This window comes from Macaca mulatta, chromosome 15 (genome assembly GCF_049350105.2).
Source record: "Macaca mulatta isolate MMU2019108-1 chromosome 15, T2T-MMU8v2.0, whole genome shotgun sequence".
Lineage (NCBI taxonomy): Eukaryota > Metazoa > Chordata > Mammalia > Primates > Cercopithecidae > Macaca > Macaca mulatta.
Window position 1 is genome coordinate 63205301 of NC_133420.1, and position 17794 is coordinate 63223094.

At 42.4% G+C, this 17794-nt stretch overlaps 1 protein-coding gene and 1 long non-coding RNA gene across 11 annotated transcripts in view; one reads left to right on the forward strand and one right to left on the reverse strand.

The window, feature by feature from the left end:
- Nucleotides 1-17794, forward strand: part of RNF38 (ring finger protein 38) — a 147187-nt gene that overhangs the window by 50730 nt on the left and 78663 nt on the right. For all 10 annotated transcript variants that reach the window (XM_028835055.2, XM_028835056.2, XM_077965716.1 and 7 more), the window contains exon 2: nt 8768-8838. In XM_028835055.2, coding sequence (XP_028690888.1) covers nt 8768-8838 — 71 coding nt within the window. The remainder of the gene's footprint in view (nt 1-8767; nt 8839-17794) is intronic.
- LOC144334633 (uncharacterized) lies at nt 231-17721 on the reverse strand. The gene is made up of 3 exons (XR_013404699.1): nt 16373-17721; nt 14663-15096; nt 231-494 (listed from the first exon to the last, which is right to left on the reverse strand). It is a non-coding gene; the product is annotated as an uncharacterized LOC144334633 (long non-coding RNA).

Sequence of the window (17794 nt, forward strand, 5' to 3'; positions counted from 1 at the left end):
GCCACTCATATCCTATTTGCCTCTTCAAATGTTTATCTGCATAGGAATAGCTAAGAAGGGAAACGGAAGGGTCTGACCTTTGGCTTCTCTGGTGGTAGAAAACTGCCTTCTCTGTTTTAGAACTAGGAAGTCAGAAAACAGCTTTCAAAGATTACTGACCCTGGTGCCATGGCAAAACTAAAGGATGGATGATTATCCATTTTATATTACTTATACTTATGTTCCTATTCCTTTTTTTTTTTTTTTTCTTTTTTTTTTGGAGAAAGAGTCTCGCTCTGTTGCCTAGGCTGGAGTGCAGTGGCACAATCTCAGCTCACTGCTGCAAGCTTCGCCTCCCAGGTTCATGCCATTCTCCTGCCTCAGCCTCCTCAGTAGCTGTGACTACAGGTGCCCACCACCATGCCCGGCTAATTTTTGTATTTGTAGAAGAGACAGGGTTTCACCATGTTAGCCAGGATGGTCTCGATCTGACATCATGATCCACCTGCCTCAGCCTCCCAAAGGGCTGGATTTACAGGCGTGAGCCACTGCACCTGGCCTATGTTCCCATTTTTTAGTGCTAATCTGATTGTAAGTGTTTTTCTTTTCTTTTTTTTTTTTTTTTTTTTGAGACAGAGTCTCGCTCTGTCGCCCAGGCTGGAGTGTAGTGACGGGATCTTGGTTCACTGCAAGCTCCGTCTCCCGGGTCCACACCATTCTCCTGCCTCAGCCTCCTCAGTGGCTGGGACTACAGGCACCCGCCACCATGCCTGGCTAATGTTTTGTATTTTTAGTAGAGACAGGGTTTCACCATGTTAGCCAGGATGGTCTCAATCTCCTGACCTCGTGATCTGCCTCGGCCTCCCAAAGTGCTGGAATTACAGGCGTGAGCCACCGTGCCCAGCCACGATTTTAAGTGTTTCTTACTATTGCTTCTGTAAATTATATATTTTGCACAAATAATAGAAGGAAAATGGGTATAAATGAATCTAATATGGTAATCTAGACTATGCTATGTGAGTCTGTCATTACTATTTTAATAATGGGCAGTTATCTTTTAGAAAAAGAGCTGAATGGCTAAGCTCTTTCTAAACCAAATTGAGGTCTCGTCTTGTTTGGATTATCACTGTTTAATGTCAGCTTTCCCATTGAGATCATTTGACTTCCCTAGATATTTTTGTAATGCACTTTCTCAATATTTTACTTTTCTACCCACTCTTTACATTTTTGGCACCTTCCTTACCAAAACATCCTGCTACAACTTAATTTTGATAAAAGCCTAATTTAAATGAAAGGTTTATCTATAAACTTCATTACACAACTATGAATATACACACAGAGTCTATCCTTAATATTAGGTCCCTACAGCCTCATATAGTAAGCTTAACATTTAAATGAATTGTTTTGCCATTTTGAAACAAATGCTTTTTTAGGAAATGAAAATCTGTAGGTTCTCATGGATACAAAGAGTTGCAAAGAACTGGATTAGATTTGTGGTGTATAAAAACTTCATTCAGTAAGGCCAAGGCATGTTCAGTGTCTTTGAACATTTAAGAACCAGTAGTAATCATTAACTATTGTTTTTTCAAAGTCAGTTTCTCCCTCTAAATGATGCCTGTTATTCAAACAGCTATATTGACTTCACAGAATAATATAAATTATTAGAGTAAATTTCTACCTAACTTTTACTTTTTGTTTTGGAACACAAATAATTCTTAGGTATAGGTCACATCTCATTTAAAAATTACTACTCTCGTGTTTGCCTTGCATTTCATCTTGCTAACCTCAAGTATGTTTAAGAATCTGCTTCATATTATAACCACTGTAATTTAGAGTAAGACCAATCTCTTTTCTAAAGTTTATTTTTAAAATAGGTAATATATTCACATGGTTCAAAATTTTAAAAATAGGAAAAAGCATACAGTGAAAAAAAGACTTTCTTTGATGCCTGTCCTGCTTCGTGGTTCTCCCTAGACTTAGAGACAGTGTGATCAGTTTCCATACATCTGTAGCTCCACCAGCCCCACTTTTTTACACAGTAGTGGGCCACTATGCTGTTCCACACATTGCTTTGTTTCTGTGACAGTATATAGTGGAGCTCATTCTTTATCAGTACATAAAGAGCTTCCTCTTCCCACCCACCCTCCCCTTATAGTTGCAGAGTATTCTCTTATTGGTGGGCATTTAAACCTTTAAAATAATTGATTTTACTGATTCTGTTGAGCAAATATTGATTGAGTACCTGCTGTTTGCCAGGCACTGTTCTTTCCACTTGGGATATAATGTATAAGGCAAGGGAATTTCCTGCCCTCATGGAGCCAGTTCTAATCTTGAGAGGCATGCAATAAACCGTGATGCATAATTTGTACACACATCAGTTTGAGGGCCAAGTATATTTGTGAGATGCACTTTTAGGATTGGAATATCTGGTTTAAAAGTTATATGTAGGCTGGGCACGGTGGCTCATGCCTGTAATCCCAGCACTTTGGGAGGCTGAGACGGGTGCATCACCTGAGGTCAGGAGTTCAAAACCAGCCTGATCAACATGGAGAAACCCCATCTTTACTAAAAATACAAAATTAGCCAGGCATGCATAGTGGTGCATGCCTGTAATCCCAGCTACTTGGGAGGCTAAGGCAGGAGAATCGCTTGAATCCGGGAGGCAGAGGTTGTGGTGAGCCAAGATCACACCATTGCACTCCAGCCCGGGCAACAAGAGCGAAACTCCATCTCAAAAAACAAAAGCCCCTCCCCTCCCCTCCCCTCCCCTCCCCTCCCCTCCCTGAGGCTCTGTTTGTCGCCAGGCTGGAGTACAGTGGCACAATCTCGGCTCACTGCGATCTCCACGTCCCAGGTTCAAGCCATTCTCCTGCCTCAGCCTCCGAGTAGCTGGGATTATGGGCGTGTGCCATCACGCCCAGCTAATTTTTGTATTTTTAGTAGAGATGGGGTTTCACCATGTTGGCCAGGATGGTCTCCATCTCCTTACCATCTCCATCCACCTGCCTCCGCCTCCCTAAGTCTGGGATTACAGGCATGAGTCACCGTGCCTGTCCTAAAAGTTATATGTAATTTTCACTGAGTGATTTAACTGCCAAATTATTCTTTTTAGAAGATGTACTAGTTTATATATCTACTACTAGCAATGTTTGAGAGCCTGTTTTTTTCATACCTTCTCCAATATAGCGTGTTATCAAACTTCTTGTTTTTATTGACTTGGTGGGTGACAAGGTATATCTTGGTGTCATTTTTACTTTCATTTTTCTTTTGAGAAAAGCTTAATTAACATTTGTATATATCGAAAGTCATTTATATTTTCTTTTTCTTTTTTTTCGTTTTTTTTTTGAGGCGAAGTCTCACTCCGTTGCCCAAGCTGGAGTGTAGTGGCACAATCTCGGCTTACTACAACTTCTGCCTCCCAGGTTCAACCAGTTCTCCTGCCTCAGCCTCTGGAGTAGCTAGGATTACAGGTGTCTGCCACGATGCCTGGTCGCGAACTCCTGACCTCAAGTGATCTGCCCGTCTTGGCCTCCCAAAGTGCTGGGATTACAGGCGTGAGCACTGTGCCTGGCCCTATGTTTTCTTTTTTAAAAATTTTTAGATTTTAATTTTTGTGGGTACCTAGTAGGTATATATATTTATGGGGGTACATGAGATATTTTGATACAGGCATACAATGCCTAATAATCACATTAGGGTAAGCGGGGGGTATTCATTACCTCAAGCATTTATTTTTTGTGTTACAATCCATTTATACTGTTTTTAGTTATTTTAGAATGTATAATTAAACTTATATTGACTATAGTCACCCTGTTTTGCTATCAAATACTAGATCTTACTCATTCTATTTTTTTTGTACCCATTAACCATCCTTACTTCCCCCACCCAACCCCTCTTCTATCCTCCCCAGCCTCTGGTAGCCATCATTCTTCTCTCTTATCTCCACTGTGAATATCAGTCTTTTCTCTATAGTAGAAATCACAGCAGCAATTTACCTTCTCATCTTATTTAATATTTAGGGAAGATATTAGAGATTTCAAGTGTTTTAGCCTAAAGATTTGAACTCCTATAGGTACTAAGTTGTAAAATAAGTGTATTATGTTTAGTTATCATAAATGGTAATAGTGAAAATAATAATAGTTAAAATAAATAGTAATAGTGATGACTCATGCTTACCATGTATGTAGCTGGCATTTTCTCCTGAATGGCTGAAATAGTATTTATTTGTTTTTTTGTTTTGTTTTGTTTGTTTGTTTTTTGAGAGTCTCGCTATGTCACCAGGCTAGATCTTGGCTCACTGCAGTCTCTGCCTCCCGGGTTCAAGTGATTCTCCTGCCTCACCCTCCCGAGTAGGTGTACTGCAGGCGCATGCCACCATGCCCAGCTAATTTTTGTATTTTTAGTAGAGACGGGGTTTCACCATGTTGGCCAGGATGGTCTCTATCTCTTGACCTTGAGATCCGCCCGCTTGCCCACCTCTGCCTCCCAAAGTGCTGGGATTACAGGCATGAGCCACCGCACCTGGCCAGTAGTATTTCTTTGAATTTTACCCTTGTCCCTTGTAAAATGGGAAGTTATGAGTGGATAAGAAAGTTAATACTCACCTGGGCGCGGTGACTTACGCCTGTAATCCCAGCACTTTGCGAGGCCGAGGCAGGTGGATCTCGAGGTCTGGTGTTCGAGACCAGCTTGGCCAACATGGTGAAACTAAAAATACAAAAATACAAAAATTAGCCAGGCGTAGTGGCACACCCCTGTAATCCCAGCTACTTGGGAGGCTGAGGCAGGAGAATCACTTGAACCTGGGAGGCAGAGGTTTCAGTGAGCCGAGATCATGCCATTGCACTCCAGCCTGTGCAATAGAGTGAGACTCCATCTCAAAAAAAAAAAAAAAAAAGAAAGTTAATACCCAGATTAATATTAAGCCATGGGAGAATACCCAGTAAATTAGATTATTTATCTCACAACCGAGGGAGTGGACCACTGTGATAATGTGATATAATAAAACATATATATTTGTTCTTCATCCCCAATTCCTGGCTCAGAGGTCCTAAAACCCTAGGAATTTCCTGAGTGATTAGGGTTAGAGAAGCGTCTTATTCATAATAAACTTCTTTCAGCTATACCTGAGTTTCTGCTAATGAAGTGATTCTTGGTGGGCCCCTTGATAGTTTCTGGATGAGGGCTGGTGGTTGTCAAAGGAACCCTTCATGCGATTTGAGTGTTGGAACTTTCAACCCTGCATCCCTCCAGAGAGAGGAGAGGGGCTGGAGATTGAGTTCGGTTACCAATGGCCAGTGATTTTTATCAGTCATGCCTACCTAAGGGAATCTCCATAAGAATCTTAAATAATAGAGTTTGGAGAGCTTCTGGGTTGGTGAAGATGTTGAGGTGCTGGGAGGATGGTATGCCTAAAAAGGACATGGAAGCTCTGCCCATTCCCCTTTCCTCCATATCTTACCCCATGTACCTCTTTCATTTGGCTGTTCGTCTTTAACCTTTATAGTAAACCAGTAAACAAAAGTGTGGTCATGTGCCGCATAATGATGTTTTTGTCTAAGAGGGACTACATATATGACTGATCCCCTGAGATTATAATACTGTATTTTTACTGTACCTTTTCTATGTTTAGATGTATTTTGATACACAGATACCATTGTGTTACGTTATAGCCTCTATGGAGATCATAAAGATGACCAAGGCTCAGTCTCAGCAGGGGAAATTGAATTTATATATATAAAAAAGGTCTCACAGGCAAATCAGAGCCTTGATGTGAATAGAAGTGTTAATTGTAGTACCCTTTCTCGAATTGCTGTGTGCCAGGCACTGTGCTGTGAGCTTTTTCATACATCTAACTTTAATCTCTCTCAGAACAGCTCTATGAATTACCTATATATAAGTAAATAATATCATTCTCATTTACAGATGAGGAAGGCATATGATTTGTTAAGTGACTTGCCCTAAGTTCACATAGTCTGTAAATTCCTGAATTGTATTGAAGTCTGACTCCAAAGTTCATTCTACTCAAAAAATGCTAGAGGAACTGTAATACATTGCTAGTGGAATTGTAAATGATGCAGTCAGTTTGGAAAACAGTTTGGCAGTTCCTCAAAAGGTTGAATGGAAAATCAAATGACCCAAGAAGAGAAATGAAAATAAACGGTCACATAAAAACTTATAAATGGATGTCAAAACAGCATTAGTCATAATATTCCCAAAGTGAAACAAAATGTGGTATATCCATATACTGGAATATTATTTAGCCATAGAAAGGAATGAATTGGTATGTGGTTCAATGTGGATGAACCTTGCAAACATTATGGTAGGTGAATGAACCTGATTACAAAGACCACATTAGTTTTATGATTCTGTTTATGTGAAATGTCCAGAATAGGCAAATATGCAGAAGTTGGAGTAGTGGTTGTCAGTGGCTCAGGGAAGAGATAAACGGTCTTGAGGTTTCTTTTTGGGGTGGTGAAAATGTCCTAAAATTGTGATGATGGTTGTACAAATTTGTGAATATTCTAAAAAAAATTTAATTGTATACTTTAAATAATAGATAATTGTATAGTATGTGAATTGTGTCTCACTAAGGTTATTTAAAACAAGACAAAACAAAACAAATCCGATTCTGAAATAGAATTTTCTGCTCCACATATCTAGAAGTATCAGTAAGCTCTTACTGTAATAGTAAATAAGCATGTGATCCTCACTTGCAGTCTTTAGCCTCATGTTAGTTCTTTTTTTTTTTTTTTTTTTTTTGAGACGGAGTCTTGCTCTGTCACCCAGGCTGGAGTGCAGTGGCCGGATCTCAGCTCACTGCAAGCTCCGCCTCCCGGGTTTACGCCATTCTCCTGCCTCATCCTCCCGAGTAGCTGGGACTACAGGCGCCCGCCACCTCACCCGGCTATTTTTTTGTATTTTTTAGTAGAGACGGGGTTTCACCGTGTTAGCCGGGATCGTCTCTCGATCTCCTGACCTCGTGATCCGCCCGTCTCGGCCTCCCAAAGTGCTGGGATTACAGGCTTGAGCCACCGCGCCCGGCCCGCCTCATGTTACTTCTTCCCAACATTAATAATATCTTAAAATGTACTGTCTGAGGCTGGGCATGGTGGCTGATGCCGGTAATCCCAGCATTTTGGGAGGCCGAGGTGGGCAGATTACGAGGTCAGGAGTTCAAGACCAGCCCGACCAACATGGCGAAACCCCGTCTCTACTAAAAATACAAAAATTAGTTGGGCATGGTGGCGTGTGCCTGTAATCCCAGCTACTCAGGAGGGGTTTTGTTAACCTTTGGTCCACAGTCATGTGCGTGCTTTATTTATGACTTCATGTTTAGTATCTTCTTTCGGAAGGTTTTTCTTACTCCAAGATTATTTTCATTTTCTTTTTTTGAAACAGGGTCTCACTCATGCAGGCTGGAGTGCAGTGGCACGATCTTGGCTTACTGCAATCTCTTGTCTCCTGGGTTTAAGTGATTCTCCTGCCTCAGCCTCCCTAGTAGCTGGGATTACAGGGGTGCGCCACCATGTGTGGCTAATTTTTGTATTTTTAGTAGAGACAGGGTTTCACCATGTTGGCCAGCTTGGTCTTCAATTCCTAACCTCAGGTGATCCACCCACCCTGGCCTCCCAAAGTGCTGGGATTACAGGCCTGAGCCACTGCGCCTGGCCTCCAAGATTATTTTAAAAACTTAACATTTTTGTCTAAAACTGCCCTCATTTTTTATATTACATAGATCTTCGACTCACCATTTTGTTTATGGTACGAAGTACAAACCAAAACTTTTAAAAATGGGTAATCTGTTGTTCAATCACTTATTGAATAGTTTGTGTTTTTATTGGTTAGAAAGTTAACTATTATTAAAGAGCAGTTGTTACTGGAAGGTAGTTTTTTAAGTTTACAAATGGATATATTAAAAATGTGTACATTTAAAGTAATAAAAACATTTAAAGTTTTAAGTTTACAAATGGATATATTAAAAATGTATACATTTAAAGTAATAAAAACATTTAAAGTGTTACGTGATTGCAGATTAGATTGTTTCTTATATGTTTAGAATTTATAGGACCAATTTTTTCTCGAAGTGTGTAGTCTGAAAAGGAATATAATATTTTTCCTCATAAATGAGAGTTTGCCTTATTGAAAGCTTGTGTTTATGTAGTTAATCTTACTTTGAAAGCAGACCACTTGGTCTAGTGGAAAGAGGGGGAGTTAGCGGTTTGAATAATGGAGTTGTCGTTTTATTTATTTATTTATTTTTATTTATTTATTTTTTTTTGAGACGGAGTCTCGCTCTGCCGCCCAGGCTGGAGTGCAGTGGCCGGATCTCAGCTCACTGCAAGCTCCGCCTCCCGGGTTCACGCCATTCTCCTGCCTCAGCCTCCCGAGTAGTTGGGACTACAGGCGCCTGCCACCTCGCCCGGCTAGTTTTTTGTATTTTTTAGTAGAGACGGGGTTTCACCGTGTTAGCCAGGATGGTCTCGATCTCCTGACCTCGTGATCCGCCTGTCTCGGCCTCCCAAAGTGCTGGGATTACAGGCTTGAGCCACCGCGCCTGGCCCGGAGTTGTCGTTTTAGATCTGCCACTCTCTGACTGCCGCTTTGTGTGGGTCAGCCTCTCTGGTTTGTTTTCCTCTGTTAAAATGCATGAACAATAATCCCCACAGTGTCTACTTATGAGTATTTTATTAGATGGGATCATGGATGTAAAAGCATTTTTAATTGGTAAAGCAGTTTAAATGTAAGGAATTACTGCATCTTAACCTTTCCTCCCTTTTTCTTGTAGGTAGTGTTGGTGCTTCTTTTCAGTGCCAGTCCATCCATCACGACCACATTTGTCATGATGACAGTGACAAGGTGAGGTTCGTGTTGATGTCTGCCATGGTGAAAATGCATGCCAACCTTACATTGCTGGATTCTCTTGCATAACTCTGGGCCTAGGGCAAGAAGAGTGTGATTGGTGGGGACACATTGTTGAGATGCTGAGGGCCTTGGTGGTTTGTGTGTCAAATTATTGACTCCTCCAGAAAACCTAGGGCTAATTCCTCAACCTGAGGTGGGTTGGGCTTTTGATCAACACTCCACTTTCCTACCTATGCCTCTGTCCCCATCATGGTGCTTCCTTTTCTGCACAGCCTGAATAGATTATCTTAATATATGAACATGTGTTTCAAAGGTTGATAGCTATCTCAGCAACTCATGTTGGAAATATCTTGGACATTACCTTTTGGTCCACTTTTGGCGTTAATTGCATTGAATTATGTTTTCTTCTTATACTTTACTTTCAAAAATTTTTTTTGGCTCTGTTTACAAAGGCCAATTTAAATATTGGGGATTGTCAATTGAATCGATCTGGTTCATACACAAGAAGTCTACTTTGGGCCTGATACATGTATATTTTAAATTATGTCCAAACTATTGGTGGTGGTTTCATTGTGCTTTTTGCTTTTGTTCTTTTTATCTCTAAAGAAACCTGATCAGTACCCTTGATGGCCCAGCCCTTGCAGTAAATATTTCTGTGGGCTGGGTGTTGGGAACATCTGGCTGCCGATCTGGATGGACTTAAATTTAGTCTTTTTCATCACCAGTTTCCAGTGGCTTCCCTCCCATTTCCTGTGTGTTATATGCAGGAATCTGTCACTCCTTTGGTAGTTTCCAGTGCAGACCAATCTAAGCAGTCTTTTTCTCTGCTGTTTTGATCAAGATCCTCCTCTCCTATTGTGTTGGAGCTGGATCAAGAAGTTGGTTGATCATTGGGATTTTCCAAATGGTTTCTTTGTTCTGTTTGTTGGTCTCTTTGTCTTTGTGAGCTTTGCTCAGACTGATTTCACTCTCTTTACAGGGAGTGGTAGCCATAGCATTCCAGTCTCCTTTATTATTGTACCAGTCAAGAGGCATGAGTTTCGTTTTTAACTTATTTCAAAGGCAAGCCACTGAAAGAGACTTCTAGAATATATAGGTGGCTACAGAAAATTTTGTATACTGCAGATTTTAGAAATGAGCATTTGAAGTTAAGAGTGATGATAGAGGGAGAAAGCAAAATCATTTTAGGTTACTAATGTTACAAGTGATTGTGCATCATAATTATGAAGGTGCTTTTGGGTTAAATTTTTTTTCTTCTGCTAAGTATGTTATGCTACTGTCCATTTGTTCGTTTATAGTATAGGAGCCAGACTGCCCTCCGGGTTGTCTCCAGACCTTAGATTCTAAAGATAAGCTTTTTGTCTGTCTTTGCCAGCTACTTCCTGTCGCCCCTTAAACTGTTTTTGTTTTCTAATTTATTAATCTTTCTATAGCTGATTTTGTGCTTTTAAGACAGGAGATTTTTCTGGAAATATGGGGGAAAAAAGGGAAAAGAATTTAAGGAATATTATTAAGGAATAGGAGATCAGCAGATTAAAGAACGATCTCTCCTTTCTTCCTATCTACCATGTATATATTGATTGTTTCCTAAATGGAAATGGAGAAAATGGATTAGGGTCTCTTGACTATGTATTTAGCATTTATTCAACTCATTCAGTCAGCAAGTAATACTTATTGATTGGTAGCTCTGTGTCTAGGCATTTAGGGAATACAGTCAGAAACAAAACAGGTAAGGATTCTAGCCGGGCGCGGTGGCTCAAGCCTGTAATCCCAGCACTTTGGGAGGCCGAGGCGGGCGGATCACAAGGTCAGGAGATCGAGACCACAGTGAAACCCCGTCTCTACTAAAAATACAAAAAAAAAAATTAGCCGGGCATGGTGGCGGCGCCTGTAGTCCCAGCTACTCGGGAGGCTGAGGCAGGAGAATGGCGGGAACCCGGGAGGCGGAGCTTGCAGTGAGCCGAGATGGAGCCACTGCACTCCAGCCTGGGCAACAGCGTGAGACTCCGTCTCAAAAAAAAAAAAAAAAAAAAAAAAAAGATTCTAGTATTAGCATTTTATAAGTGAAGTGGATAAAAGAAAAGTTACAGATTACAGCCTTTTTTTTTCTTTTTTTGGGGGCGGGGTGGGGAGACTGAATCTCCCTTCGTTGCTCAGGCTGGAGTGCAGTGCACAATCTTGGCTCACGGCAACCTCTGCCTCCCAGGTTCAAACGATTCTCAGCCTCCTGAGTAGCTGAGATTGCAGGCGTGTGCCACAGTGCCCAGCTAATTTTTTGTATTTTTATGTTTGTTTGTTTGTTTATTTATTATTTTGAGACAGAGTCTCTCTCTGTTGCCAGGCTGGAGTGCAGTGGAAAGATCTCAGCTCACTGCAGTGTCTGCCTCCTGGTTCAAGTGATTGTTGAGCCTCTGCCACCTGTAGCTGGGACTACAGGTGTTCATCACCACGCCCGGCTAATTTTTGTATTTTTGTGGAAATGGGGTTTCACCACGTTGGCCAGGCTGGTCTCGAACTCCTGGCCCCAAGTGATCCACCCAACTCGGCCTCCCAGAGTGTTTGGATTACAGGCGTGAGCTACCGTGCCCAGCCAGATTATAGCTTTCAACAGGATCATCAGGTGTTATTCTGGGGAGGGGACTGGGTGGATAGCATATTTAAAAATCAGATCCCTACATTTACAACAGCCCCCTGATGTCTTTCTATGACATGTGGGTATTGGTTTTGCAAAAACTAAGATGAAACTGTTGCCCTCTGCACACTCACTCTCTCTCCCTTCCCCACTTCCTTACATAGTCTCACTCAGAATTAAAGGGATCATAGAGTATGTTTATACCAACCTGCTTTTTATTTTTATTTTATTTTATTTTTTTATTTTTCAGACAGAGTTTCACTCTTGTTGCCCAGGCTGGAGTGCAATGGTGCGATCTTGGCTCGCTGCAACCTCCGCCTCCCGGGTTCAAGCGATTCTCCAGCCTCAGCCTCCCAAGTAACTGGGATTACAGGCATCTGCCACCACGCCCAGCTAATTTTGTATTTTTAGTAGAGACGAGGTTTCTCCGCCTCCTGGGTTCAAGCGATTCTCCAGCCTCAGCCTCCCAAGTAACTGGGATTACAGGCATCTGCCACCACGCCCAGCTAATTTTGTATTTTTAGTAGAGACGAGGTTTCTCCATGTTGGTCAGGCTGGTCTCAAATTCCCAACCTCAGGTGATCTGCCTCCTTGGCCTCCCAAAGTGCTAGTATTACAGGCGTGAGCCACCACGCCTAGCCCCAACCTGCTTTTAAAAAAATAAACTTGGGAGCTGTGACCACCATGGGAGAAATTACTTGTTCAGTGGTAACCCACAGTGCTAGGGCTAGACTAGATCTTCTATATCAAATGCAAGTCATATAAAATATTTGCTTAGGTATTCTGAGCACATTGTCAAAACGTGTTGATTCTTTGCTTGTCTTTGCTTACCTTTCAGGCATGGTGTGTTTCTCAGATTGGGGAAGAAAAGTTGATTTTTCTTAAAAGTTTTCTCATTTTTAAGTAATCCGTGTATGACTGGGGATGGAACCACAGTTCATGCAAGGAGTGCGAGGGCCAATGTATTTGTTGGACATCCTCTCTACAGCCTTGGAGGTGGTGGCCAATCCCCAGTTTTTTCGCTTGATCTGTTGTCCTCCAGCTTAAAGTTTCTCTCTTGATATGTATCTGTTTATAGTTTATAGTGCTGGAAGAAACTGCAGCTCTGATGTGAATTATTAAATCCTGTGAGTTACAAATTCTCATTAATTTATATTGGGCATAGCAATTTACACAAGCCCTCCAGCATTATTTTTACATTCGTTCACAGGGCCATATTCCATAATTTCTAGGTAGCAAACATTTATATTTGAGTAGCTACTACATATAGAGCAATAGGCAAGGTAATAAAGATATTGTTAACCGATTACTTGTGTTGTGAAGAATAAGAAAGCAGGAAAGGGGGCATAGAAGTACTGGAAGAAGGTTGCTCTTAACCAGGTAGTCATAACACCCTTTGAAGTAGGGACTGCTTTATTCCAGTTTTATCAGTGAGGATTAAATATTTACCCAAGATCACATAGCAGTACACTGGGATTCCATCCCAAGCTGCCTTGCTTGAGTCTGTACTCTGCTGTTTGAAGAAACCTATTCCTATTTTAACTTTACCCATTCAACTGTGACATGCTTGGAGAAATATATCTGCAAGTGGAGAAGGCCTCAGAGAGTCACAGTGGAACTGAACCATTGGCAACAGTCTTTGCCTGTAGTTTCTCTCTTGCCCCCAGGCCTTTATTCTGATTCATGACTATTTGTTACTCCAGGATCCTCTTCCAAGTCATCCCTACCCTGTGTCAGGCTCAGAATTCTATGTGAGTTTTTTGTTTGTTTGTTTGTGACAGGGTCTCACTTTGTCGCCCAGGCTGGGATACAGTGGCGCAATTTCTGCTCACTGCGACTTCTGCCCCCACGTTTCAAGGGATTCTCCCACCTCAACCTCCCTAAGTAGCTGGGAATACAGGCGCGCACCGCCTGTAGTCATGTTTCACTTAGATACTGAAATTAACTCAGCTACTGTCAGTTTGAAAATAGTCACATTTTTAGCCGGGCACGGTGGCTCAAGCCTGTAATCCCAGCACTTTGGGAGGCTGAGACGGGCGGATCACAAGGTCAGGAGATCGAGACCATCCTGGCTAACACGGTGAAACCCCGTCTCTACTAAAAAATACAAAAAACTAGCCGGGCGAGGTGGCGGGCGCCTGTGGTCCCAGCTACTCCGGAGGCTGAGGCAGGAGAATGGCGTAAACCCGGGAGGCGGAGCTTGCAGTGAGCTGAGATCTGGCCACTGCACTCCAGCCTGGGCGACAGAGCCAGACTCAGTCTCAAAAAAAAAAAAAAAAAAAAAAAATAGTCACATTTTCACAGTGAGAACGAGCTTGAGCTGGGGGATTAGATCTGACCCAAGAATGAGATAAGATATTGAAGAATTTGATAAGACTATTCCCTCAGTTGAGGTAAATTAACTTGTAGCCTCAATTATATACGTTTTCAGAGTTCTTGATACATTGCCAGGAGGATGGCCATTTGAGAAACGAAAATAGGAGAGTCCTTCCTAAACTGCTTATGTGTGATTCTAAGCAGGAGTCTTTCTTGACAAGAATTCCTTATAGTAGGCTTCGTTCATTTGTCTTGGAAAAAAGCACCCATCTAGCTTGTGTATAGGTAATCCCATGCATACCATCTTCAGGGAAGATGGAAAATGTACTAACAGGTTCAGTATCGCTTATCTAAAATGCTTGGGACCAGAAGTGTTTGGGATTTTTGATTTTTTTCAGGTTTTATATATTTGCTTTATATACTGATTGAGCATCCCAAATCTGAAACTTCAAAATGTTCCATTGAGTACTTCCTTTGAGTGTGAAATCTGTACTCAGAAGTTTTGGATTTTCTAGCATTTCAGATTTCAGATTTTCAGATTTTTGCTCAAGACGTACCAGTTTTTCTTCCGTGACTGTGTACTTCCTTTTTCTTGATCTTTTTATTTTTTAGTATTTATTTATTTATTTTTGAAATGGAGTCTTGCTCCATTGCCCAGGCTGGAATGCAGTGGTGTGATCTTGGCTCACTGCAACCTCCACCTCCTGGGTTCAAGCAATTCTCCAGCCTTAGCCTCCCGAGTAGCTGGGATTACAGGTGCACACCACCACATCTGGCAAGTTTTTGTATTTTTAGAATAGATATGGTTTCACCAGGTTGGCCAGGCTGGTCATGAACTCCTGACCTCCAGTGATCGGCCTCTGTCTCGGCCTCCCAAAGTGCTGGGATTACAGGCATGAGCCACTGTACCCTGCCTGTATTTTTTTTTAGTAGAGACGGGGTTTCACCATGCTGGCCAGGCTGGTCTTCAACTCCTGGCCTCAAATGATCCACCTGCTTTGGTCTTCTAAAGTGCTGGGATTACAGGCATGAGTCATCATGCCTGACCTCTTTATTTTTTAAAAATTACATATTGATTGTTGGCCAGGCGCAGTGGCTCATGCCTGTAACCCCAGCACTCTGGGAGGCCGAAGTGAGTGGATCACTCAACCTCAAGAGTTTGAGACCAGCTGACCAGTCTGGACAACATAGCAAAACCCTGTGTGTACAAAAAATACAAAATTAGCTGGGCCTAGTGGTACATACCTAGCTACTCAGGAGGCTGAGGTGGGAGGATTACTTGAGGTTGCATGGAGATCAAGCCACTGCATGCACTCCAGCCTGGGTGATGGAGTGAGACCCTGTCTCCAAAAAAAAAAAAATGATTTACATATTGATTGTAAAAACAAACACAGCACTCTATGCAGTTTCTCTCCTGAGAAATAACAATTGGAATTTCAGTATTAACAGATTTTTTTCTCACCATATTTGTATGAAATGTTTTTCATCCTTGTAAAATCAAGTTTCTTGATTGTACCTTGATGAAGATTCTCTAGCTTAAGATAGGAACTAGATTTGTAAAAGTTTAGCAGTGTTTCATTTAAAAAGTGCTGGAAGTGGCCGGGTGTGGTGGTTCATGCTTGGAATCCCAGCAGTTTGGGAGGCCAAGGCAGGCGGATCACTGGAGGCCAGGAGTTCAAGACCAGCCTGGCCAATATGGTAAAACCCTGTCTCTAGCGAAAATTAGCTGAGTGTGGTGTGGTACACGCCTGTAATCCCAACTACTTGGAAGGTTGAGGCAGGAGAATCTCTTGAACCCAGAGGCGGAGGTTGTATTGAACCGAGACACTGCACTCCTGCCTGGGTGACAGAGTGAGACTCTGTCTCCAAAACCAAAAAAAGTGATGAAAGTATTGTTAATCTATAGAATTATTGGTATTTTTAGATAAATAGTTCAAATATAAAAAATAAACGTTAACCTACTGTTAGAATTCAAGTAAGATGTGTAATTTTAAATCAAAAGAGGGCAGGATTAACTTGCAGCTTCTACTCGGATGGACAAAACAGTGTGTGGAGACTCACATCGTGAACTTTTGCTTCAAGAACTACTGCAAGAACATAACAGTAAAGACGAAATTATTCACAGACCCTTCGAAATAAGCGGGTTGTCGCTGCAAATTCCATGAGACAGCCAAAAAGCTGTGAGTGCCCAAAGTGCAAGAGGGGGAAGGAAAGTCTGCCTCTGAACACACATCCTCACTGGGGAACCTGAAAATCCAGATCATGGGAGAAGGATTTAACCTTACCTAGAGCTGATACGAATTTAGAGAGCCAAATGAAATATAAAAGTTGATGCAAGGCCAGGCACAGTGGCTCGTACCTGTAATCCCAGCATCTTGGGAGGCCAAGGTGGGTGGATCACCTGCGGTCAGGAGTTCGAGACCAGCCTGGCTAATGTGGCGAAATCCTGTCTCTACTAAAAATACAGAAATTAGCTGGGCATGTGGCACATGCCTGTAATCCCAGTTACTTAGGGAACCGAGGCAGGAGAATCGCTTTAACCCAGGAGGTGGAGGCTGCAGTGAGCTGAGATCATGCCACTGCACTCCAGCCTGGGCCACAGAGTGTGACTCTGTCTAAAAAAAAAAAAAAAATCGAGGCAGCGGCAAGAAAGAGCTCTGTAGACACTTCTAGTCCCCAGGGAAGCCATATCTGACTTTTATCTTACCAGGGGTCCTTGGGGAAGGCTGCCATTAGAATTGGGGAAGGACCATGGAGAGAAAATTTACAGCCTAGCTTTGTAATAATTTTGACTGAATGCAAATTTTCCTGGGCAATATTTGGGAGTGGGCAAACCGAAAGTGCAGATACTGGCACAGAAGTTGGGGCAGGCAGGTAGGGGCGAGACCTGAAATCCTTTCCTGCTTTCTCAGCAGAGGCTTTTGTAGCCTGGGGCAAGATCTCAGCCTTGCTCTAAGGCTGCCTGGATATAAGGGTGCTGTTGGGCCATGATGGGAGTGAGACCGGCCTTGCTGGTTGTGCAGGAGTTCAGTGAGACCTGTCACCGCCAGCTTCCCCCCAACTCCCTGGTGATCTGTTTGAAGCAGCAGAGTCAACCATAATCCCCCAGGGAACACAATTTTATTGGCCTAAGAATGCCACCCACCCCCCCCACCGACCCACGTGGCCACAGCAAGCCCTGCCCAAGGAGAGTCTCAGATATGCCTAACCTGTAGCTTACCTGATGGTCTTTATCCGCCCTGATAGCCTAAAACAAAACACATAGTATCTTGGGAGCTCTGTGGCACCGCCCATCACCTGAGAAATCAGAATACTTACCCAGGTGACCTTAGGGCAAACTTGTATCCCCCCATACTACGCAGGCAGTCGATGTTGTATTGAAAGTGCTACCTTCTGGCTGGAGATCAACCAACTGAAGCCATTACAGCAACTCATAAAAGAACAACTCTGCACCAAGAAAGGAGAAAATAATAGCAAATTCTACTGCCTGTAACATCCTAGCTAACCAGAGGTTCTGAGTCTGTCCACGTTACAGCTTCACTGCCAGTGCAACCAGCATTTGAGAAAACCAGTCCCTGCACTAAACAAAACTACCAAGGACCCTCACAGAGTCCACTTCATTCCCCTGCTACCTTCACCAGAGCAGATACTGATGGTAAAGCTGAGAGACCTGGATACTGATCACATTACAGGACTCTTTGGAGACACTCCCCATTACCAGTGTGGACCCAGGTAGCTCTACTAGATGGCTAGATGCAGAAGAGCAGTAACAATCACTGTAGTCTGGCTCTCAGGAACCTCATCCCTAGGGGAAGGAGGAGAGCACCATGTCAAGGGATCACCCCATGGGACAAAAGAATCTGAACAACAGCCATTTACCCCCAGACATTTCCTCTGACATTAAAAAAAAAAAAAAAAAAAAAAAAAAAAAAAAGGTATGGACCAAAAAATCTCTAGAGAAATAGAATCAATAAAATACAATCACAACTTCAGGAAATGAAA